A 27,847-nucleotide genomic window follows, 5' to 3' on the forward strand; every position below is an offset into this window, starting at 1 on the left:
GCTACGTCTTCCTCACAGCCGACGAAGCAGAAGACGAAGAAGCAGAAACGAATAGAGAGCAAGACAGAGAAAGTACAAAGCTATTCTTAAAATAGGGCTCGAGTGAGCGCCTCGAGTGCGACAAGGAGCTATAACTCCTCGGGCAGAAGAGAAGTCGTGAAGAAGGAAGAAGAGACGCAGAGAGCGTTGAGTGAGAGAAGAAAACGAGAAAGAGAGTAAGAGAGAACAAGAACGAGAGGGACCACAGCATGCCTTGCGGGTCGCCGGCTCTTCAGGGTCCGAGCTTCGTTCGAAACGAAGCGCCTTCGCAACGCTCGCCACTTTTCTCTTCTATAAGGTCGCGGAGGTGTTTCTTAAGACAATTGATCGGTTAGTCACTCCTGACCTTGATACCGTCTTCTTTTTTTCTCTTCAACATCCTATCGCAGTCGGGCCGGTGAACCAAGGAACCAGTGCCGGTGAATCGTTTAACGGTGGTGTAGATGCTTCCGTGCTTGATGGTGGTTGGTGAAACCAGCTGCAGGAAGCACATCTGGGGACCTGTTTTCTTCTCTTTTGAAGTTTCTTCGTTGTTCGAGGGATCATGACATCGTACAGGAGCTACGTAAGTTCGCGGTGTTGATTTCGCAATGGAACCGGCTTGATTTAGTGTTCCGGAGATCTCTAACTTGCTATAATAATGCAGAAAAAATCACGTTAAAATAATTGAAGAATTGATAACAAAATCATTTTCAAGATATTCGCTTCATGTGGAATTTATTTCTACGTTTCAACATCAGTTCGTTCACTTTTGGAGCAGATTTGTTGGCAATGTTCTATGCAAATGTACATACTGAAAGCTATGCAACTATCTGCCTTTGATATCTATATTGCTTCCTCGCCATGCGAAAATATCAGCAGACTTCTATATTGGCTCAGCGCGATGATGCACTCATCGAAATAAATGTATTTTCTGTTTGATCGATGAAATCGATATCTTTAACAATTCGTTCAATTCTTACCGATACTTGACCACGTGTTTTTAACGGAATGCATGGAGCGAAGGTATCGGCTGAAATAGGTTGAAAGATAGTTGAATTTGCATCTATATGCTAACCTATATAAAATAATATTCATGTTCTAGTCAAATGTCACTAGTATCATCACACTGAAAGGAAGTGTTTGCTATTTATGAATATAACTCCATAGTAAAATAATTAAAATTAACAGTTCCATTTGTATATATATATATATATATATATATAAAATATATCATATATTGTGTGTTAGTGACAATAATTATATTTACAGTTCTATATATTAAAAAAGTATATTGGCACTTAGTAAACATTTATAAAATTTTTAATTATTTTTGGTGCCGTATATATATATTTTCAATATATGAAACTGTGTAAATATAATTATGATTATTAAATTATTATTATTTAACATTATAGTAGTATAATAACCACAAAAATAGAATTCCTAATCATTTTACTATATAATTATAGCCACTAAACACTTTTCTTTCAGTTCATCGTTTTTTGTACTATAGCAAAAAAAGTCCGAAATATATATATATTTAATTATCATTATTATAATTTTAAACGCAGTCTATTCTGGAGATGTAACAATACCGATTTTTTAATAAATAGGAAAAGACATTGAAAAAAATGTGTTTTCTATTTATCTGTTTCTATACGTTGCACACTATTTAATATTGCACAGTTTACAACAATTCATTGCTTTTCAAGGTAACACCAACATATCTAACAAAGAAACTATTTCTGACGAAGTTTAGAATAAGGAAAATTAGTTAACATAATGTTAATGAGGACGAAATTTCAGATTCTTCTATGACTTTCGAAAGTTCAGAGGATGACAAAAATTATAAATTTCATTTTAAAAAATAATTAACACACATTTTTTTTTAAATTACAAACTGTATTTCATATTTAAATAAAAATAAATAATATGGTTGCCAAGTTTAATACCAATTATTACATTAAATATAATATCTAAAAAAAAAAAAACAAAAGCAGAATTTGTTGTTTTTCACAAAAACGTATTTCATGAAAAAAAGGCCATTTGACTTTTTTTCTGTTTACATCCGTAATCCAATCACAAAAATATTGCGTTTATTTGAATATATACATACAAATCTTAGTTTGCATTGATAAGATTGAAGAAAAAACGCAGTGTTTTAATACTTTTACTTAATGTTCTTTAAGCGATTTATTTATCTATTAATATTGTGTGTGCAGATTTTGTGGAGATTTTTGTAAATAAAAATAAATATATATTTATTACATATTTTGAGGTAAACTTGTTGAGACATAGCATGATAAATCATACAAAAAGAATGTGTAAGTATAACATATCTAAATTAAAATATACCTGATTATTAATCGTAATTTATTCTTTCTATTATAAATTTTATAATAACTTAATGCAATAAAAATATATGAAAACATTACGTCTGTAGTCAATTAATTCTCAATGTTGCAAATCCGTGGTATACTTAACAGACGTGTACAGTATAAATGAGTGTTTTAAGCATACCGAATATTCAAAGAGTACCTTTGCTGTTGGTTCTGGTCGTTGGTCCTTGCGTATAATTTGAGTGCTGGCTCCGCTTTCGTCGCAATTATGCAATGTAAATGAAGTCCATTAACTTTATCGTCCAAAGGTCCAGGTCGCGCGCCCGCTTATTCCACCCGTAGACTAAACCGGGTGTTTGCGAAATACCGCTAAGTTGAAAAACTTTCTGAATAGCAATGATGCGACTCTATAATATGTATTTATTTGTTAGGCAACGATAACTTGTTAGATTATGCATTGCAATGTATAATTTTCCGCTGCACTTTCGCACGTGTTTCGTATGTTCACGCTTGAATTATAGGACAAGTAAAGAAATATTTTTTTATTATAGTAGTTATTGCTTGCACTGATTTACATTTTCATGCGTTGAGCTTTTTATTTTTAGTTTGTAATTACAACCAAAACGGCGCAGTAATGTTTCCAATGCGAACATCGTAGATCTCGCAAGCTTGTAATTAAATTCGTTGCTTTATCACGATTATTTCGTTAGAATTGTGCCTGTTTGACTTTACCGCATTGTATATGTATAGTACAGAATTCAACGCGCAGGAAATGAAATTCTGTAAAACGATAAATAGAAACATAGTAATACTTGTGTTTGTAGACATTTAATATAACTGATTTATTAGATTTTTGTACAGTATTCAGTGTTTAAAGATCAAAGTATTTAAATTTTATTTATAAAACAGAATACATGTTCTGACTTATATGTAAATAATTTTATATATGCAAACTCTTAATATATATGTGCATATGTATAAAATAGATGTATTACTAATATGTATATTGATTACAATACATATTATGTATATACATATATCATAATTAATGTATATAAATACATTATATACAATGAAAGAGAAATATATATTAAAAAAATTATTAAAATAAAATTATAATGCATTTTTATTTTTTACATTATTAAAAATAGCTAATTTAAATTAAACGTGATATTTTCGAAACAGTAATTACTTTAATTCTGATACAAGCTAAGATAAGTATTTTTGATCTCATTAAAAAAAAATAGTTCAAAGATTGATTAAAGATATATTGATAAAAATTTTGCTTGTTTCAATTAAATATTATTTCTTTATCGTTCAGAATTATGTATATTAGAAGATTACACATTTTGAAACTAAACGATTTATATTTTTTTCACTGAAATGAGAAATATATTGTCACTAGAAAAAGAAGATCCCAACGCATCCAGTAGATATAGTCCGGCTTGTGTCAGACCATAAACTCCGCAGGCGTAAAAGCTCGATCATGGCTCGTCGGAAAATGCAGCACTGTTGAGACGTAGCTCGATCGTTTATCGAAGGAGGTCGAAGCAATCGTTAGCTACGTCCAAATACGAATCCCGGTTGCATGCCTCCCAGAAACATTTTCGTGCATCGGAGCACCGCGGGTCGCCTCGGCCCAACGCGACGTGGCGGCTAGCAAAATTAGCCGGGTCTTTCCCAGACGATGTCTGCTCTCGCCGTACGTGAATATTCGTGTGTAAAGCTTTCTTCTATCTTGAATATACGTTTGTGATTGACGCTGGAGGCGACGTGGTGTATCGGGTGTCGAATTTCAAAGCGGCTCACGAGACTCAGCCATACCATGTTGCGTAGGGGATTTGTCTTACGAGCTATTCGCGCCAAGTTTGATACAGGACACGTCGTACAGGCATAGCTCCCTCCTGAAAGTTCCTGAGAGATCCCCAGAGCCTTCATGAGGTTTGCCGTCGTCGACCAATAAGGATCTTTGTACGCGACCTGGATGCAAGAGCATACCTTTGGGCCGGAGGGTTGTCTTCCTCTTGACTTTTTCAGGTGACTGAAGCTTGGAGCAACGCGCAAACGGAAGTATGCATCGATGTATCATGTGGGACAGGAAATTTGTCGCAGACAATTCTTTCTCTCCCAGGCTCGAATTACTTTTGCTTTCAGAAACGGATATTGTACCGTAGTAAATCAGATTGATATCTTTTTAATTTTAAAATAAAAATATTTTGTAGTAAAAATTCAAAACAAAAAATTAAAAATAAAATGGCAGAAATATTTTAAAATTTATAACAAAGAAATAAATTGTACTGTAATGTTGTATTGAGAAGATAAAATCAATTTGATTCTTTGTAATTAGTTTCTTGTTAAATTAATTTATTATCTTACCTTATAGTCTTTTTACTTTCTCATTTATCTTCAATTGTTTCAAAGTTTTTTAATTCTTTATTGAAAATATATAATTAATCGCTTATGTAAAAACAGATAATAAGCAGATTGACAAGTAAAAATTCTAAATACAATATATGGAAAATAGCATTTAATTTATAATGTCAACTAAATATAATGAATTTAAGTTATATTTTTTCTTTTCGATAAGAAGCGTCATACTGACACATAATAAGTCTTTATATGCATTCGGTAATCGTATTTGGTATTCCTCTTACATTACTTTTTTCGTACTTTTTTCATTTGTCAACAAACATAAGCAATATGCTCGCTTGTGATAAATGAACACTTTCTTCCTGTTAATTCATCATCCTAAACGTACTTCTTCCGTCTTTTCGCGGAAACCGTAAAATAATAATATCTCTACCTATCACATTGTCTCGAAATAAGATACGATATGAGGCACATTTGATGATATCATGAATAAATTTAGATTTATGAAATGTTTACACTTCAGACGAAACACCAAATGTATTAGGCCTTGAGTTTATAAATGGCTGATTATGAAAAAGGTAAGGAAAGTTATTTTTTTTATTTAAATTTTATTTGTCTTTACAAAATCACATCATTTAATTTTGAATTACTTATTTTTTTTGTATAAAACAAATCTTCCGTACGAGAAGATGCTTGTAACTTGATGCTTTTTATTGCCAATAACGGGTGGAAGTGGTTGTTAAACACGGCAAAAATAGCGAAAAAACTTTGCCTGAAGACGAGAAAGATACAGCTCGTTAAAATTAAATTGCTTGTTATTAATAATATATCTAGCTTTAATAATTTTTCTTAAACACGCGCTTATGGATTGAAACGCGCTTCAAATACATTTAAATGTTGAAACGAAGATGCAGGGCAGAACAGTCGCCTAGACTGAATGGAGAAAGGGATTTAACGGCTTCTTTGAATATTCCAGGCGGAGCAATCGCGGCTGCAAACGATGGTGTGAATGCTTTTAATCGAGCGTACCATTCCTCTTTCTTTTATATCCACTTTGTGCTCCTTTTGCTTTTGCGTCGCAATAGAGCTCGATATTTATTGCTACGCAACTTGAAGCTTCTCGAAAAAAAAAGGAGATGAATTCTTGCTACGCGCCGGATTTAGCTTTCATGACGTTTTGTTAAGAGGTCTTTAAAAATACTACGGCGTGTATAACGAAGTAAGCAATTGCTTTAAAAGCTTAAAAAATAGATGGAAATATATTCTAGAAACTTTTCAAAATTGTTCAGAAAGAAATTAATGTTAAAATTACAAGTGATTTTATTAAAATTATGTTTGTAAATAACTTTTAATGAAATGTTCCGTAAAGTAACGCTGCAAATATCTTTTTTTGTAATTTAAATTATAAATTAGTCAAATCCATGAAAGCATATTGTACAAATATAAAATGTAAGTTACAACTAAATAATAAGAGTTATATATATTAATAAAACTGAAATAATTTATATATAATTATTATGCGACTAATTACTTTATAATGTTACTTTATGACATTAGTATTAACGTTATTAAGTATTCTATAATATTACAATGTCATTAGTTGCAAGTTGCAAACGTATGAGATTAGTTCTATTTATAGCTTCATATAGTAAAAAAAAGTTAAAAAGAATTTATAAAATGGAATACATAGACAGTCTTAATAACTTCATTTTTTCTATTTTCTTTAAAAAATTTTCCTGTAAAGACACCAGAGAATTTTTGCAACTTCTTGTACGTCGTTGATAAAATGCAGCAAGAAGGAATATGCACGCGGATGCTGCAAAGTGAGAGCTTGGATGGTTATAACTGAGAACTCGCTGCTATATTTAAACGTCGTCGTAGACGCGGTTTTGCCTTTTTTTCACCAAGGCGACGACGGAAGTAGATGGACTTCAGCTTCTGAATTTCGAAAGAGTACGGAACTGTCAGATGTGCACATTAGAAAAGACGGGCGTGCACGAGAGAAACTGGTTGAAGTATGCTATTGAATTAATCATAAGCTTCGGTGAACGCTAGTGTCAAAACTATCACGTGTTTATTCCAATGCTGACTTCGTACGATACAGAGAACGAAAAGAGAACCGATAATTTGAATATTATATTCATACCTCATGTGAATAGATATACCGATTTATAATGACGTCGTTAAAATAGAAAATTGCTTCACCACTTATTGCTCAACGCAATGCTTACATTTATATGTTTATAAATAATTTCCATCTTTATATACAGTGAGTGCAAAAAGTATTCGTACAGAGAAAATATTTTTTTAAAAACTTTATTTTTAAAAAGTAAATATTATCCAGCGAGAAATGAGTCATCGAATTGATGTCGAATCGATATAAATACGATGATTTCAACATCGAATTGACGTCAATTCGACGTTTAATTGATGATTATTTCTTGTTGGATAATCAACAATTTATTCATAGAATAAAATAGACTGTATATTTTTTAAAATTATATATACCAAAAAGATATGTATTAATTATAAAAAATATATTATCTAAAAAATAAGCAAAAATTAAAAATTGTGTTGTTTGAATGCTCAAAAAATATTCGTACAGACGAGAATTTAGCTTCTAAAATCAGGAATACATGCGAAGCTCATTTATTTATGTTAGAACAGAATGTATTCATTGTATAAAATTGCTAATTAATGTTTATTTTCTACAAATAAGACTTTTTTTTATAACAAATTTCCTTGTACGAATACTTTTTGCTCTCACTGTAATACTTAGTTAAGTTAAGAAATGGCAAATAGAATTATGAGCAAAATTATAATAAAATATGATAATTTATGGTGAAAAATCAAATTTATATTCATAAATATTAATTGATTCTTTCTGTCATTGTATCTTAAATTATGTTAGACGTCTACTGTTTTATTAATGTGATCTAGATTCTAGATTACATCTTCTAAAAATTATGGTTTTCAACATTTAAGTAGATGCATATATTGCTTTAATTTATTTTCTGTTACCTTTAATATTAAAAAATTAAGAAATAGTTAAATGAAAGCAACGTAAACTTTTCGTTACATATACATATATACATTAGCGATATTTTTTAACTTGTATTATTTTTTAATACACGTAAACGAGAACATGATTGTTAAGAGTATTGTTTAGAGTACATACTAATTTAAATATGCATGTAGATAGAGAAAAGTGTTTAATATTACAGCTTATATATCAAGATATTTAGATACGATCAGTATTTTATGTGATTTGTGTATACTACAATTACGAATATTCGTTTTATTAAAGCCAACAGCCAAATCGAAGCTGACGAAAAATTTACCTATATTCTATGCCATGAAATTTCCAACGAAAATGGATATTTCGGGATCGTGCCAGAACTAGCACATCGATGCATCGCTGTTTTGACGCCTTGTTAGCGTCGCGTTGGGCAACAAGGTTGTTGGCAAACACAGCTGATCTCGTGGATCAATTGCCGGAATTGAACCCAATTTCACCCCGCGCAGGTTGACTCGCTGTATAGTGTCGAGCCAAATCGATAAGCGTGCTTTTGTAAATATTAGTACGGTTCGCTATGTAAAGAATCATCTAGAATGAAATCAGCAATTTTCTGTAAAAAAATCCTTTACTCGGCGTAATTATTTTGAAATAATTTATCACAATTTTTTCAACAAATTACTGTTAGTCATATACAATATATGATTACAGCTTTAAATAATAAAAAGGTTTTGCATAAATAGAATTAATCTTTCGTTATGAAAATTTAGAAAAATTAATTTATTTTAAATTACAGGTAATAAATTATTTTTATTTAACTAATAACCTTATAACTGTTTAATAAATGCTAGATCATACTAAATATAAAAAATAATAATTTTACAAATATAAATATTTTTATGAACTACTACTAAAGAAGACTTTGAATTCTATTAAATTAATCGTAGCACATAATAATGTACATCTATTTACACTTTTCTATTTTGTCTATAACATTCTTTTATTATTTCAATGACGATGAGATATCATTTTATGAAAGCAATTTGCCACAACTATGTGCAAATATACGGTGACAGGGAGATATGTATAAAGAATTGTGTAGTTCACGTCTGCAGGAATGATACGTCTGTTTGATGGAACAGGTTAACTCTCATCTGTGTATGACTGGAAAAATTTATGATCCATTTGTCGGTGTTAGATTCAATTTGCAAGACATCGTTGAAATTGCCGGTTCACTTCCACTAGTTCCACATGAGATTGTAAATTGCAATCATTTTCCAGGTTTTATGTTTATTACTTGACTAATTTATTACAACTATCGTTTTACTATAAATTCTTGTGCGACCACAGATTTAAATGTTTATTAATGTTTTTAAAAATATTAATACGGACTTTATAATACTAACATTCTTAGCTTCCCTCTTTGACACAATATATATAATAATATCCCTTACCGTACTAATATGGGTAACTATAGTGACTGAGCGATTCCTGTTCGTGCAAGTTTCTTTGAGTCTTTTGGTAATTATAAATTATACTGCATTTTATTATTTTCCAAAAAATAAAGAGTCAATATTTATTCTAAAAAGTTGAAAGTATGTTGGTGAATTTTTCGAGATTTTTTAAATTATTTGAAGAGGTGAAAAAACGAAGAGATTCGAAGTGACCCTTGATGGTATGGATGAGGCACCAAATTGTAGATGGTACGATAAGGGTTAAAAATCTTTTTAAATAGTACTCTTAACATAAACAAATTGTGATTCATAAAAATATTGTATTTTAATTTAAACCTTTTATATCAAGCTCCAAATATTAAGCTCAATAAGTATTCGCAGAAAGGAAAACAATATCCAACGTCATACGTATTGATACATAATAACACGTTATTGCTTCCTAGAATTGCGCTTGAACATCATAGATCTCGCGAAACGTTAAAACAAGACGAACGATCGATACTTCGTAGTATCGACGACGCACAATCCAGCAACGACAACGTAATGATGAACGATTTATCGGCTCGTAACGCCATTGAGAAGTTTACCGTCTTTGAGACTGGACCGAAGAGTTTCAGCCGCAAAACTTCTGGTAGTTTACACGGTGCCAGAAGTTTTCCAATTACACGGCAAGCCGTCCAGTTTTCCCGTCAGAACCCATACCCTGACATTTTCCAATCTGTACTCTACCCGCGAAGGAAATCTTTTTACTTGCTAGAGGAAAAGTTGGTATTATGACCTCTTATTTACATTTTATACAATAACTTGATTGATAATCAATATTTAAATTTTAAACTTAACGAATGCATTCATCAAAGTGTTGTTTAATCGATTCTAGACTTAAAGTTATTGAAACATTTATTACTTAGGACATTATTTATAAAAATGCGACGAAACTGCATAATAGCTCGAAGAGAAACAGGGGTGATATGTGACTTCCACAAAAATAGATTAAAAAATTGGTTGCGTTTTAAAAAACACAATATTTGATGACAAAATTAACAAAAAAGTAAGATATTGCAGAATGTATGCAAACATATGTATGTACGTATGATTTTTTTCTCATAGGTTGTTCAAAATACTAAAAATTTATAATATACGTAACAAACTATAGAATAACGATAGAGCTGTAACCAATTAATTAAATAAAATTATTTTGATATTAAAAGCTAATAAAGAGAGGCTGTCAGCAATCAACGCTTAGAGGGCCACTAAATTGCAAAATGCCATACTGTTGTTTAATTTTTTTATCTTTGCATAACTCGAAATGTGTATAGCTAAATAAAATGTTAATATACCAAACAAGACATTGAAATGTACATACATTTATGTAATAATACGTTAAAGTTTAAGCGAGTTTTTGAACATATAATTCCATAAGTTATTGAACATATAATTCCATAAGTAATCATTAAAATTTGTCATCTAACAGCAGAGATATTAAGAGAGGCTATTATAATTTATTATATGTATACTGATCATAATACCATCTTCTTCTTTATTTCTCTTAAGCACTGCTAAAATTTCAAGGACGTTTAAGCATTATCAGATATCTTATTGTACAGATAATTTGCTGCGAAATGTCAGATATCTGAGTCACAATGTGATGTATTATTTCTAAAATTTCTATTTTGTTTCTTTAACAAAAATTATTTTCGAAATTTGTTAATAAACATTAACAGAAATTTTGAAATCAGAACTAGCTATTTTTAACTATTTTTTTATAACTGAGAAAAACATTTGATAGCTACTATTTAATAATTAATAATAAATAGAAACATAACTTAAAGTATTTTCTTGTGTTAAGTTTATTTGAAATTAATACATTAATCAATACAGTAGTAATTTTTGTAGCTTATTATGGCATAAAACAATGTGTTTGTTCTTTTATTTCCTCATTTTCTTATTTTTATGTCAAATAATAATACGGCTTAAATAAAACACATGTAATTTAATACATAATCTGTTGTTTTAATAATTTGATAATTATTTATATACGATAAGCATAATTTTTATTCCCATAGTACAATTTAATTTTTTACTTATTTAAGAATTTATAACTTTGTTACAATATTATAAAAATATACTTTGTTTCTCTGTTTAAAAGCAGATGATGTGAATTTATCCATTTATATCAAACCAAATATGTGATAGAATAACATATAAAATAATCAATATTAAATCTTATAGGACCGTATATGTGAGAAACACAACCTACAGAACGAAATGCTTAAACGGTCTAACTGGATTTTAAGTGCTTGTATAATTCTGTGTGAATTTATATACTACATATGTAGTCTTTTAATTTAAATAATATTTAAATAATAATAGAAAAAGAGTCAATGATCCTTTTGTCGAAAAAGTTGGATATAATGTAGAATTTACTTTTAAAATGTCATTTCTAAAACCATCACGTGTTTGCACGTGTGGCGAAGCTCCCTGAAATCGCTTCCTCGATTCACATCGTGACGTGCCAAAAATCTTGGCGTGTACCCAATGTGCGAATCGTAAAATAACAGACCGCTGCGCGTCGTGAACGGCAACCTAATTTGCTTTCTCGTACGATAACTAATGAAAACTACACGTTATATTATTCGATGGAGTTAGTTTTCTATTATCTATTAAATAATTTATAAAATAATTGCAAATCTCTCTCTACAAATTACTTAATAACAAGTATTTAACATTGATATTGGCTTTTGTTAGAATAATATTAAAATTAATTTAAAGTCAGAATGTGTAAATATATAAATTGCTATCGGAATTATTTAGAAATAGTACTTCATAAATTTTTCTATTTTATGGTAAATATAAGATAAATCTTAACAATACGAAAGATTTAATTTTTAGTTGTTTCATAGATATAAAATTATTTTTGATATAATGGCATAAAATAATTTTTAAATTATTTATATTGGGTGGTCCAAAAAGATCAATAACTATTTAAAAACTTAACAATTTAAGAAAACAATTAAATAACGTTTTTTTCCTATCGAGTTCGTGACAGCTGGTCGTGCGTCATAAATTATAATAATGCACCGAGTCGCCGGAGGTTAAATCAGGCTGACACTCTTCAATTATCTGGTCTCCCCTCAAACTGGTATCACGATGCATCGGTCGCCCACATCCTCATCAGATCATCAAGAATATACCGCATCATCGTGAATAAAACGTTTAATCTTTCGTCAGCTTGAATACTTCTTTTAAATAAATGAAATACTTAAAGTAATAACATGCTAGATCACGAGAAGAAAAGACCTACCACATTCATAACTTACATATTTATATTTGTGTTCAAAACAGTATTAGAATTCAGCTTTAAAAATTTTACAGGAATTGAATCATATTGCATTTATATTTGCATTTGATTCAATTACATAATATTTTAAAAATCCGGGCCTTTTGTGTAATTTATTTAAACAGTTTATTATATAAACAGCTGTATTTATATGGTAATCTACATTTTATATGAAATACGCGACATATAAATTTACTTAGCGTATATATTATATTCTAAATAAACATATGCAACCATTTTTTAAAATTTTCATTAAATGTGATATAAAATTAATTAAGTCCAACTTAAAAAAATAAAAATTTAATTAATATTTTTAGATAATCTATTTTGCACGTTTGCTACCCGTACAGATTTAGCTGTTTATTTCATATAAGTATTAAATGTTTTTTTAACACAATGGAACTATCTCTTTTCTATTTTATTATTTTCTATATTTTATTTTATTTTATTAAACAATTGTAAATATTATATAAATTCCAATTTTAAATAAAACTGCTAAAATATTTTTTTTATTCTTTGTGAGAACATACTCCGACTTGACTTTCGAGATAAGAAGATACAGCACGTGGGAATGATAACATTTAACGATCAATAGTGTACATATATAGTAATGCAAATATCAACATATCACGATATTTCTACTCTCGTATATTTTGTATAATATGCAATAGTGCGTATACGTACGTACCTATTCGTCCGCATGCAATGGTGCGATATCGCGTTGGGCTTCCAGATAGCTGAACGACTGTTCCTTTCGCGCTCGTATTCACGTAAACTCGGAAATTTTCGAGCGTAGATGGATATTTTGTGACGTGTATTTCTGCACAATAGTCGAATGCAGATTTTATAGACAGTACAGTTTTCATCGCGCAAATAACGTAAAAGTTCCTGTATAAATGCGCATCGACACACTGAGAGAAAAGATATAGTATTGGTAACAAAAAAAAGAGAATCATTCACAAATGGCCGATTATTATTGGATTACTTTGTTAAAATTACAAATACAATATTTTTTTGTAAGATGAAAAAAATTTTTTTATTTAACAATACAAATTTATTTGGTTACTCACGTTTTGTAAATACCAATGTAAAATTTGGTTGCCATTACAAAATAAATATTCTTTTAGTCATTTCTACAAAATAGTTCACTATGGTAGAGCAAGGAGTGTTTCGCGGAGCTATCAGAGATGGCGTGTCTTCTCGAGAAATTCAACGTCTATCTCTATAAAGCCGAGACGATTAGAGACTAATCTCGTGGACTTCTCGGTTCTCGCCACACCATGATCAATCATGGTAACTATTTTTTCAGAGCGATTAGTAATCTCAATTGCTCTAAATCTGTATATATTTTTACTAAATTAAGGAAATTCAAACACACCAAACAATAATCACTCTGTAGAAAGTGAGAGATACTTATATATTAATCATTTTGTTCCGATACAAAATGTTCTATTTCTAATTACAAAAGATCTATAAACATCATACAAAAGAGTTTTGTACCAATTAAATGATCAGTTTAGTTAATAAACTCAACAAATTAATATTGTCGTGGTAACCAACGGTTTGATTGATCATATATCAACAAATAGTTTTTGTGTCAGTATAACAAAACTTTGGTTATTGGTACAAAACATTTCTCTCAGTGCATTTTAATGCACGTTTCATATTTCAACTAAAATTCTCCCTCAAACAGTCGATCTTTAAAATGACTGAAGTATGTAAATGTACGCATTTTGTATCATTAAAGAGAGAGAGAGAGAGAGAAGAGAAAGAGAAGAGAAGAGAGAGAAGAGAGAAGAAGCTCTTGTTAATTAAAAAAATTAAATCTATTTAAAAAATGTCATTAAAAAAAAATAATAAAATTATATTATTCACTTATTGCACTTTTTACATCAAATAATTAAAAAAAAAGTTTATTCAAGGTTAGCTAGGTTAGCGATTCCACGTTTTACATTGATCTTTTAGTTAAATTTCACTGTAAATTTACTGATTAGCGATGGCATAATTCGGACTAATGTTATTATCCATTTATTCAGATTTAGAGTTCAAACAATTTATTTTTATAAGATAAAGTAATTTAAAAGTAATTTCTTTACAAAATATTTTTCTGTTTTATATAATAAACATTAAAATTTTTTGTATGACAAGGAACGAGTCACATTGTTTCTTGTAGTTTAAATGAGCGTAAATGTGATAATGGAGTTGGATATGACGTGATGAAAGGACTTATCGTTTCCGACGTTGTACAGTGCTTCCGCTCGAAGAAATTGCTTTGGCGGTCTTAAGAAACGACTGTCGTAATTCTATTATCTCACCGAATGCCATTAGCATAATAATGAGCGATCTTTTAAGAAAACCTAGTTCGGAAAACAGGTCGGAAGTTTCTCTATAAGTCCATTATACTAGGTTTTTGCTATTTGAACTTAATTAAAAGTGAAATTGAAACCGAGAACAATTATTTTCCACACTGTTTGTGATGACAATATAACGAACGTAATAAAAGAAATAATTAAAAAAGATCACAAAGTTCTATATATTTGCGATTTGCTTCAATTTTTGAAGAAATATAAGCTTCTATTAATGCCACCCGTTATACAAGCAAGAAATGCAAAGGTTATTACTCTCTGCCGTATCTATTTTGCCGTGTTTATTTTGAGATTAAGGGCACTTTGCCAAATTTGTATTACATAATTATACAAATTATTATTTTTTGTTTTCATACATTTCTTCAATTGTGACGTATTTAGTCCGTTTTAGATTTTACAGGAATTTACTCTGGCTCCCTAATTTTCTTTCTTGCATTTTTTTCTATTTGTAGATATTTTTAGATAATAAACACCATCAACACACACACACAAAATATTTTCAGTAAAAGAATGGATTAATAATAACTTAATTATTTTAGAATGTATTTACGGAAATTATATCGTATTATATATATATATAATATATATATTACATCGTGTTTTATACTGTGTTTTTGATTTTTAAACAAGTGCATTAAATTCAGATGATAATTGAGCGGAATAAAGGCACATTTCTACTTAGGCCCTTTGTTTGACAATTAGCTTTTTCATGTAATATTGATCGTAATAGAGAAGATTTGTAACATGTAACTTCTTAAAGACATTATATAAATTCATTTAATATTGCATCTATTTATGTATAATAAAAAAAGTAGCAAGTTATTTTAATTTCTATTAATATCAAGATTTTAATTAGGCTTTTATTCCGCCCATCCCCTCAATTATGATATTTTATAAATGCAATGTTATTTAAAATAACATTTAGTTGTACTTATATTTATATTTTGCTTTAAAGATAATGATACATTAAATTTATTCTTATTTGTTGAGCAAAAAGATTCTTGATGAAGACATTAATCAGATGTGTCTTCTTGGTAATGCAAACTACGCATTATCCGTATTATCCTCATTATCTTTAATATCCTGGAGCACCCACAGCCTTATTTCTTGCGAATGTTTTATTAGCTTAACGTCTGATCCCTTCTTACTGCAAATGCAAGAAGTAAATGTAATTGATAAATTTCGCTATTACAAACATTAATAATGTATTGCAAAATATAAATGAAATATAATTTAAATAATTTATCAAAATTTTCATTTTCTACAGTGCTATATAATAAAAATGTGAATTTTATTTAAATAAGGTTTTAGAAATTTTGTATAATAGGTTTACACACTTTTAGGGTAACATTTTACAATATGAATCTATTTAGGTATTCGATGATCAAATTATGTAAAGCTTATTTATAAAATTAAGATAAATAGTTAAAAATTGTATGGCATATGCTTTTCGTTTGTGATTACAGGGTGATACAGGAGCATACAGAAGTAGACCTGGCGTCAGCATCGCCAGTACATTCGGTAGAAATGCTTCCGGTGGAAGTAACCTACCAAGCTGTAGAAGCAGTTATTCCAGAGTCGGATCGAGTTCTATTCGAACCGTTGCCAAGGAACGGGCGCTTGCTGGTTTTGGAGGTACTTTTCTTAAAAAGGATAAATTCGAGGAGAAACCAGCATTCAAATATTCATGTAAGATATTTATTTATTTATAATATTTTGTATTTGTCATTTATATTACTTATATCTTATTTATATGATCAAAAAATATATGTTATAACATTTATATTTAAAAATTTATGTTTAATTTTGTATTTTAAAGACTTCGTATTATAAGTATTCTATTCTATTAAGATAATATATCCAAGTATATTATATAATATATACACATATATTATATATATTATGTCAAAAGTATTTATTTTCCAATTTTATTTATAATAATCAATAATTAAATTGTTGACAAATTACAAATAATTAATTCTGTTTGCAATATTAGCACTGCATAACATTTTGGTTATATAGTACTATTAAGTGTTAGCAATACTATATAAAACTTATATCTATACAAATAAAATACAATTAGTAATTACAATATTTAGTAATATAAAAATGCACACATATATTATTCCTTTAGGAGAAATGACGTTACACGAATCAAAGTTTTTCTGAAATCATAGGTACTAAGAATATCGATAAAAGTCGATTGCATTCCGGAAGATCGTCGTCCGAAGACGTGAGGGCGAAAAGTCCGCTATCTGATAGTAGGTCGTCTCTCCTTGAGAAGTACTCGTTCTCAGCTGGCAAAACATCGGAGAGGCCGTCTTCCGTGTTGGACAGATATAACCGACCGGCTTCGCGGGAAAAGAGCAGAGAGCCCGAAGGAATATCGAGGTACGGATCCAGCACATATCCCGGATCGAGTTTCGGCCGAAGTTACGGTAACGATGGTAGAACCGAAAAGAAGGACCATCCGCCGGTTTCCTATAGAGGATTACGTCCCAATTCCGGAAAAACGTCGCGCGAGCCCAGTCCGGAAGTCGGTGTCGGAAAAACGAATTCTTTCAGAGTCTATTCACGAGCGCCGTCTTACAGTCGTTCAGCTACTTCGCCTAGTGAGTTTTTTATTATGTATTATATTATGCGCGATTTTTAATTATGTATTATATCATGAATTGAAGAATATGAAAAAAAATCTTGTAAGTATTTTATATCATTATTATAAATATTATTTATAAATATAATTTACATATTTAAGCATATGTTTAAAATACAGGATTCTTAATGTAAGACACTTTTTAAATTGTTTCTGTTACATTAATAATGAACTTTATACATAAACATATAAACTTTAAAAGGATATTTATTGAAACTTGCTTGCAATCAGTAATATTTTTTAAATGTTTTACAACTGAAAAAAATTTTTAATCATTATTATTCTATATAATTAATAACATTTTAAATCCGAGATAAATAAACAACTAATGTTAAAAGAAGTAAATTTTTTAGATACATCCGAATCGAGCTCAACCACAATCTCGACGAGATTTGGCTCGACAGCTGGCTCGCGATTTCTTTCATCGCGAAGTGGCAACGAACGAATGTCCACAACTGTAAACTACTCCGCAGGAGGAAGATTTCGAAATTTGAACAATAAAGCAACTAATCAAAAAGAAGAAGAAGAAAAAGAAAAACCAAGGTTTGCTATGAAGTCTGACAAAGATAGTCACCACGAATTATCAAAAACTACAAATCGAATAGAAGAGAACGAAATCAACAATAAACTTTCTAATAACGAGTTTGTGACGTTAACGGTAGTGACAAGAGGTACTTCACCGACGCCTCCAGCTTCTTCGTCCTATGTCAGAAATAAACGAGCAGAGATCAACGTCGTTCAACAAAACGAAGTAATTAAACATCGAAAACTGGCGGATACTACTGACGAAGAAATACAGTGCGATCAAATGGAAGAACCGTCAAGATTATCGAGGTATGGCAGCGGCAACAGAGCATCTGGTGTACCCTGGTCAACGTATCTGGATAAATATTCAAGTGCATCATCAACTGGTAATCCATCTATTTATTCGTCTAGAGGATATACTAATGCGAGCTCTTCTAGTGGTAGACTTAATAACTTCGCGTATAAGAGAATGAATGAAGCACCGAAAAATGAATCCTCTGTCAAAGAATTATCGAGTTCAAATCAAGAAATTCATAATTCTGATAATAAAAGTCAAAATGAGAAATTTGTCAGTGATTTAAGCTGCACAACTAATGACGAGACTTTATTAGCGTCCAATGATTTGAAGACATCGTCGAACGGTCAAGATATTCATAGCATAAATAAAGAAGATAGAATTCATGGTAGCGAACGGTGTTGCTGTGGTGCACGAAAAACTGAAACAAACGGAAGCTCCAATAATTTAAGAAGTTCCAATAATCAGAATCTCGCTTTTTATCGCAGAGAGGATTCAACAACGAAGGATTCGCAGGATGCAGCAAAATGTGATGAATATAACAAAAAAAAACCGTCTATTTTGCGATTGAAACATACTTCACCAAAAAATGAAGCAAAATCTAAATGTTCCTTAAAGAATGAAATGACATCATCGAAACTCAACGCTTACAACGAAAGAAGAGGATCTACTTCCAAATCTGACACCAACTCTTCTTCTAAAGAAGAATCTATTCGAATTGTCGAAGGGCATAGTCAAGACCAAAATGAAGAAGTTACTTGTCAAAAGCATGATACTTCACAAAGAAAAGATTCGACATCGAGGTATGTAAACCTGTATTCTAATAAAGTTTATTATTAGACATGCATAAAGAAAATTTTTTATTAATTATAAATTGTCAAGAATATAATAAAATTAATTATAATTTGTTAAATTGCATGTATTTTTATTATAATGTGAATAAATTACATTATCTTATTTATCAAAAAGACAAACAATGGGTTAATGTTTATTTTTTTGATAACATTTAACAAATAAAATTTCTGGCATAAAAAGTATTTTATTAAATTTATAAACATTTTAGAGGAAATAATTGTATATAAATTATATTAAATTATATAAAAATTAAACATTATAGGGCGTAGTCATTATTATATGTAACGTAAAAACACAGAAAAAGATCTAGTTATGATAAATGATCTATGATTTTAAAAAGACGCAAAAATTGATTACAAATCGATAGCAGAGAGAGAATGCGCAACTTCAGCAAAAGGTTAAAACTGATCTGGATTAAGTAACTAATCTTTTTATTAATATTTTAATATTTTTTATTAAAAGCGGTTCTTCGCAAAGTCGTTCAGCATCGACATCACAAACTCGGCATATACCGATGAAAAATATTCCGCGTCAAATGACGCGAACCGGCTCGTCAGACGGATCTTCTGTAAATATGCCAATTGGCAGATCAAAATCATCGTCAGCTAATTCGGTGACGAGTCAGGGTATAAAAATAAAAACGACAACGCCGCCATCGCCCGGAAAATCATCCACCGGTTCGATCCTATCGCCAGTGAATCTACGACAAGGCGGTTCGCCGGACGCGCGCGGCAAACCACCTGTGCCGAAGAATGATACTACGACCGCCGCCACGCCGAAGTGCACCGTGGCAGCGAAGTACGTGAACAAGGATTTCCGCAAGTCGACCTTGAATATGGAGAACGGTGACTTATCATGCTCTAAGTACGCGAGAAGAAAGAAAAGTCAGAGGAACGTTTCCGTCAGCTCTCAGGATTCTGAAAGGACTTCGGACCATATTCCCCAGACAGTACCTTCGGGATCCTTGACCTCAATAAAGTCCGGACAATCGAGGTTTAGGACTCCGTCTGCAGAATCAAAGCCAATGCTTGGCAGAAATAGTTCGAATGGCTCGACTAAATGGGAAGAATCGAAAAGTGACTCAAAGTCACCTTGCGGAATAAAAAAGAGGCCACCTGGGACGTTCAGTTCCAGCAATAGTAGTCAGTCGACCTCTGTGAATTCCTCCAGCAGCGAGGATGACAACGATCATACTGACAAGACGGGATCGAGACGGAGGAGAAAAAGAACAAAATCGCCTACGCGCGAAGTGAAAGGTAAAATCAGTGCGGGATCGTCGAGAACAAGCGTATTGGCGTCGTCGGCTGATGACATGTCAGTGATGACGGAGAAACCACCTAGACCACCCTCTAATCCAATATCTAAAAGTGATCGTTCCGTGAAGACAGAAGAGGCCAAGTCCTTTCTGATGAGAGCATTAGCGCCAGTAACGAATTTTTTTAAAAATAAGAATCAAGATTCCGATGATACAAATAAATCAGATGGTTGGGTTGAGTCTTTTGAAGAAAATCATGAAGTCAATAATAAATCAGGACAGCCATCTTCGAAGTCAATCAGTCAGAATTTATCAAAGGATCCTAGCCTCACTAATTCCCAAAAGAGTGACGGGGTAAGAGGAAATAATATGAGGGTTCAACATCAGTCTTCTGGCGAAAAGCCATGGTGGTTGGATTCAAATTCCGATAATGTTCCCGAGGGAGTTCGAAGAGCTAGTCCATGGAATAATGACATTAGTCAGGACACAACGGTTAGCACGGCCTTACCGGATGACGGTAAGTTAATTACATCTATATACATATATATATGTATAGTAAGCTATTATATTTATCATATACGTGTAGTATATTTAAATATATAAGGCGGTATGCTTAGTTTATATTTTCAATCATGATTTAAAATCATGTGATAATAAAAGATACAAATTATTATTTTATAATTAAATATTTTATTATTAAATATTTTGAAAATATATAAATTATTATCATTTTTATTTAAAATTAACAAGTTAATGCAACATTTATGCATATTTAAATACATAACAGTATGATTAATTAATTAATAGCAATTATTTTATGATGCAGTTATCAACTTTTAATTAATTAATTAGTTTTTTTATAAATTATTCATAATGTTTAGCAATTTTAATTTAAAAATACTATTAAATCCTTGCATTTGTTATGTTATTTTTTGTATGTATTGCCAGGAAAATATAAACTTAAAATTTGGCGACAAGGATCAGAAGAACATGCATGGTGGTTGGACGATGTTGCAACGGAGGAAACAAAAAAATCACCCTCGCCGGTGTTTTCTATTTCGAGACGGGGATCTAGTCGAGGTAGTTTTCGGTCAGCTGATCGACGAAATCGTATCAGACATCAGCAGTCCGGTGAACGAGCGTGGTGGATGAGCGACGATCCTGAAAACGTTCCGGAAGGGATCGAGGTTATTCCAGTGGCGCCTGTCGATAGTCAAAGTACCGACAACCCTGTCATTAACGAGAGCATTTACTCTTCAAAACCGCTTAAGAAAATACGACATATCGAATCTGGGGAGAAGGCATGGTGGATGGACAGCTCCTCTAATGTTCCTGACGGAGTTGTCAGGATTCCCGTGGAAATTCCCAACAGCACTTCCGACTCTTCCGAGTCATACGAGAAGATCGATATCGGTATTAACCCTGAACCTGAGACGTGTGTTAAGAGAAACCTCTCTAGATTTCCTATCCAATTTCCACCACCACCGTCTGAGCCGTTAGGAGATCGTGCTAGTCCAGAAGGGGTAAGATTGATCATCGTATTACATAACATTCATTATCTTTTAACTTTATACGTCATTCTGATAATAGTTTTGTACAATTAATAAATCTCTGATTTTATAAAAGATTATAATAATCCAAAGAAAGAGAGATAAGTTTATGAAGCTTATTTAAGAGCTGTTAGTAAAGTATATTACGTATAATATGTGCATTATTAGATAAGAAAATATAAATATTCTTTCGGTTTATATTTATTTATAATCTACTTATAATTTACTTATATATAAAATATCTTAAACAATTGAGTAATAAAATATTACTCAATTGTTCAAGATATTTTGAAAAATTCAATACTTTCAATAATTGATTATAAGTAAATATAAACCGAAAGAATATTTATATTTTTTTATCTAATAATGAACATATTATGCGTAATATACTTTATTAATAGCTTAAATAAGCTTCATAAACTTATCTCTCTTTCTTTGGATTATTATAATCTTTTATAATCAGAGATTTATTAATCACATAAAGAAGAATAGCATTAACTATCGAATCTTGCATTTTAATCAATAATATTACTTATTCTTTTATTCTTTTATCTTGTTTTTCTATTCATTATTGCCCATTAAAAATAATTTACAAATGTTATCGCACTAACATTACAGCGCTATTTTATTCATTACATTTTTATAAAAAATGAAATAATTAAGTAGAGAAGATAAAAGAAATATTATTAATACTTTTGATATAAATATTATTATTAAGAAATAGGAAATTATTCAGTTCGTTGCTTTTATTGCAGGTCGAGAATCCACCTGATCCGCCAGATAATTATGAGGGACGAAAATCTCCTTATGACAATGTACAATCGACACCTCGAAGATTGCCACCGCGGAAACGACCCTCTACATTGCCCTTATTTATTGGCCAGCATACTGACATCGATGACGTGCTTGGTGATACTGCTATGCTGTGCCACAGTCCAGTTCTCTCCCGTGTTCGTAAACAGGAACGTGTCGAAGAGGGTGAGGCAGGAATGAATTTAGCGTCACTTAGCGATCGATGCTATCGCACCCAGTTTACACAGTATCAGTCGGATTATCCGATGTATCGAATAGAGCTCTACAAAATGGATCCACTTAAATTTGTTATATAATATTTTCTCTTTTTTAAAACTAATGGATATAAAATAAAATCAATGCATTGTTTGAAAATCAGGATATTTCCGGAAAATAATTTTTGAAAAATATGGACGAAGCAATTTGAAAAAATCTTGGAAAAAATACGTTTGTAATACTTTAATTAGATTTATATTTTTATATGCATAAAAAGAGTTATATCAATAAAATTTTTAACTTTTTAATATTTCTAAGTGTTGTGTAATAAGTTAAATAATATAACATTTTAGATGTATAAAGATATATGTTAAAATATTTTAATATTATGTACATGTTATTACAGACATTTCTGAAGACAGTTCGGAATGTGAAGAAATAGATGCAACCCAGGTGATTATTCATGACGGCACATTAAAAACACCAATGATTCAACGGAGAAATCGGTATGTATAATAATAGATGAACATTAGTTTGACAGTTATTTATAAATTGCATATACAGGATATCTCTGAAAATGGGCAATCTCTCATAGAGATGCAAATCAGATGAAAATAATTCCGTAAGTTTCTATAAATTTTTTTTCTACGGCGCATTATTACCGATATATTCTTTAAAATTAAGATTTAAAAAGCGTTTTTGTTAAATAATTTTCATATTAGTCTCTAAATATTGATAACTTGTAATTATTATCTTTATATTAAATAAAAATCTTTAAAATAATGCGATAGAGATTTTTTGATATCACATCGGAGAATTAGAGGCAGACCACGTTCAATTCTACTAAGCACCAAAATTATAAAACGGAAAAGTTTTTTTTAATTTTTAAATATTTTTCTTAATTTTTTTCTTATATTTTTAAAAAAGATATTCTTCTTTTGTTTCAAAAAATTAATCCTTTTCCAGAAAAACACAAGTAATGAATAGAAGGTACAGACAATAAAAGAAATTTGCATCATTAGATTATTCAAAATGGCAGCCTAATTCTTCTTAAATGTAAAAAAATTTAAAAGATATTCGGAAATTAACAATACTGTTCGCTTCAAAGTTTTAGTGATTAGAAGGCTTAAAAATAATCCGCTTTTGGTTTTTTTTTCATCAATGTGGTATCAAAAACTCTACACTATTTAAAAAATTTTTATCTAATAATTCTATGAAAATCATGATTACAAATGATCAATATTTAAAAAGCAGTCTAAAAATTATTTAAGAAAAATGTTTCTTTTAATTTAAAAACGAATATTTCAACAGAGGTACGTGATAAAAAAAATTGTTTGTATGGAAATCTATGAGGTTTACATCTGATCTGCATGCTTATCACATTTTTTTCAGAGTGTACTGTATATATATTATATGTATGTAATTTAATTGCACAGATCAATACATTTAATTTTTCTCTTTTCAGAAACCATAAGAGAATTCAACCCGATGGCTACATTCCGGTGAGTTTTGTTATATATTTTTATGCATGCTAATGTGAATAGATTTTTTCTTGCTTGCTAAAAAAAGCGAGATGTGATGTTTATTATTATTAATGAACTGTGTATAAGCAAGAAAATATAATAACAACAAATATTATAACAAATATAATAATAAATATAATAATAAAGTTATTAAATTAAAGTATAAACAAAATGTTAAATTAAAAAACAAGTTTATCAAAAATTTATTTATTTGTATAATTATTAGTAAATTACTAGAGTATACTGTGTATATCATGTTAAATATATTGTAATACAAATAATAAAATTTAAAAAAGTAATGTTTCGCGAAATCTAACATTTTTTAAAATTTACGCTATTTTTCGGTCTCTCACACAATTTTTTTAAATTCTCATTTGACATTTACACATTAAACATTTTAATTCTTTTAAAACTAAACACCAAGGAAAACATACTATGAAATTAAAATTTTTAATAAAAGAATTATTAGTAAATGTAACGTGTATTATCTTCATTTAAATCATAAATATTCTTTTGAGGATAGGTACAATAAGGTTATTGACGATGGCAGAAAGAAGAGAACACTTTTTATAGTCTCCTTTTTAAATTATGCATTTGTATTTGCTATTTCAATACTTTTATTTTGGTCAGCGATACACAAACAATAGACAAACAATAGCTTAGCTATCGAGAAAGTCCCTAAACAAGAGTCTACAAGGGGGATAAGATCAAGAATAGTGAAAATTCACGCGACACTATTGTTCCTCGTGAGGAATACACAAAGAGCGTCTTGCTACTGCAATTTTTCATGTTGTGCATGAAGCAGTTTCAAAGGAACTTTGCTTATTTGAGTACTTACATCATCTTGCATATTGTTTCGGTTAATAATTACTCAACATAACATATTGTCACAATTTTTACTCAGTTTCTAGTTTTATTTGTTTTTATAATAAATAAATAAATAATTATTATATTTGTTAAGAATAATTAAAAATTATTTTTATAATATATCTTCTATACACATGTGATATATTATATATGTATATATAAATATATATAATATATATAATATTTTATATATATATATAATGTCATATGATATATAGAAGATGTAAACATATATTAATAATATTTTATACGTGTACTATAATATTATTTAAAATTTTAAAAATAGATTTGAATTTAATTGATTAACAATTTGTATTGCAATATATTATAAAACTAGATAAATATGTCTATGGCAAACAAATTATATTCTTACATATATTTTATGTTTACAATTATGAGACAATTTATAAATTTAAAATATTTATTAGCTTATTAAAATTTGATGTAAACTTTCTTTGCATCATTTAATAAAGACTAATTTTATTCACTATGCACATATACAAAATTTATTAAAAATTTTTATCGAGACTGTAAGTGAATATTTTCAGTTGGTTTTGTTTTAAAGCATTCTGGGAGATAATTCAATTTTCGTTGCATATTAATGAGTATCCTGTAACATGATATAGAAGCATTTGTAATTGATCATTTCAAAATTATGCAGAAGTCACTTCTATTTTTATGATGTACGAACTACTATTGTGAGTGGAACGGTAGCATCCTCTCGCACAATGAATCCCCCTCCATCACGTTTCTATAGGCTCGACATCTCCTTTCATCCCATTCGAGATCTCTATGGGGATTCGTTGTAGTACGTAACCGTGCTATAATCGCTCACATTTCTATATTTTTCATTACTTTAATGACATAAATTCATTATATATATTTATTACAGCAAGATTAAAAATGTAGCAAGAGTATATAACATACTCTTATACTTCAAATCGTAACGTACTCTTTAGTCCTGAAATTACATGTAATGGAGTTTTCAACAAATTTTGACAAGTATTTGCACAATACAGTGAAAGAACTATATTGTATATTATTTTATAAACAAGAAAAGGTTTATTCTTTAACTAATAATAAAATGTCTGTGAAGAATTTTTCCTTGAAACACTTAAAACCTCGAGACAAAGAGTTATAATAATAAGTAATAGAATATTAACTTACTTCTAGTTTTCAGACATAAACAAACAATACAATAAATTTCCTGTAAGTTAACACTGATAGATATTTCTTCCATATAATATAATGATGCCAACTGAATTTTTGTGATCTATTATATATCGAAATATTAATGCCTCCTACCGCCTTAGTCACTCTTATTTAAATTCTTGCACTTTGCTACATAGTAAAAAGTTTTAATTTTCGGAAAATTGTTTGGCACTTATTTTGAGAGAGATACATCTTTATAAAGAATAATTCTTTTAAAATAAGAAAATTAAAATAATAAAATTCTTTCATCGTATTAATAAAAAATTTAAATAAACCTTTTAAATGCATATTTTATTTAAAAAAAAGACGCACAATTACTAAATATTGTTTTCTACGATCACAGTGTAACAAACATAACAACCTTAAAAATGACGTTTACAGAGCAATCATGCACAAAAAAACTATTTATTCTATGTATATCTTTAACTCCATCAACAAAACGCGCAATAAATTAGAGAAAAATTATAGATTCATAGTTTGTGAAGATGATATGTTTTATTTGAACACTAGTATCGGTTCGGGGTGCGCACCACGTGAACGAGAGAGGGGTTCGACCGCGCGGCGGCGGCACTGTCGGTCGACGGCGACAGGTGTCTGCGGCACGTTCAGTGTCGCGACGGCCGCTCTCGAGGTAAGGCATGTTGTTGCGCGTCGCGTATTAACGTACGTATATAATTCGCGCTGCGTCGATACATCCTCTTTTCATCTATCGCGCGTGTGTTCGTGATCTTCTTGTACCGCGCTTTCCAACCACGCGGTTTCCGGCACGCGTTTCCGTTGTTCGCGTCGGCGGCGGAAGTGCGCGTGTCACCCGAAAGGTGAGTTCTTTCGCTTCGCGCAGACTCCGTGATCCCAAGCGCGCGCGCTTTCATCTCGCGCAGCGCATGGAGATCCTTGTCGCTACCCGGCTAGCCTTTCGTTCTCGCTTCGAAGGACCTCTCTACGGATTATCATAAAAGTTGAACGGAATTCGCGAATACTTTCCAATAGCTTCGTTTCATTGTATTCGATAATTATATGAGAGTAAGAATAAAAAGCATATAGGAAATCGGTTTGTTATTTTGTAATTTTGCATTTCGAATTGAATCATGGAGCAATCAAACGTTTATTTGATTTTGAAAAACTACACGGAGAGAATTTTCTTTTAAAATTTACCCTGAAAATATGGTGATTGTGGTACAATACAATATTTTAAAGATTT

At 30.3% G+C, this 27,847-nt stretch overlaps 1 protein-coding gene across 1 annotated transcript in view; it reads left to right on the forward strand.

Moving 5' to 3' along the window:
• Window positions 1–286: 286 nt before the first annotated feature.
• The window catches only part of LOC108768357 (uncharacterized protein DDB_G0283357), a gene marked incomplete at its 3' end in the record, with an annotated part of 76,229 nt that continues 48,668 nt past the window's right edge, over window positions 287–27,847 (forward strand). The window contains exons 1-9 of the mRNA XM_018518756.1: window positions 287–604; window positions 16,370–16,592; window positions 17,081–17,515; window positions 17,910–19,179; window positions 19,694–21,003; window positions 21,435–22,009; window positions 22,792–23,014; window positions 23,451–23,550; window positions 24,510–24,546. Coding sequence (XP_018374258.1) covers window positions 584–604; window positions 16,370–16,592; window positions 17,081–17,515; window positions 17,910–19,179; window positions 19,694–21,003; window positions 21,435–22,009; window positions 22,792–23,014; window positions 23,451–23,550; window positions 24,510–24,546 — 4,194 coding nt within the window. The remainder of the gene's footprint in view (window positions 605–16,369; window positions 16,593–17,080; window positions 17,516–17,909; window positions 19,180–19,693; window positions 21,004–21,434; window positions 22,010–22,791; window positions 23,015–23,450; window positions 23,551–24,509; window positions 24,547–27,847) is intronic.

This window comes from Trachymyrmex cornetzi, unplaced genomic scaffold (genome assembly GCF_001594075.2).
Source record: "Trachymyrmex cornetzi isolate Tcor2-1 unplaced genomic scaffold, Tcor1.1 scaffold79, whole genome shotgun sequence".
Taxonomy (NCBI): Eukaryota; Metazoa; Arthropoda; class Insecta; order Hymenoptera; family Formicidae; genus Trachymyrmex; species Trachymyrmex cornetzi.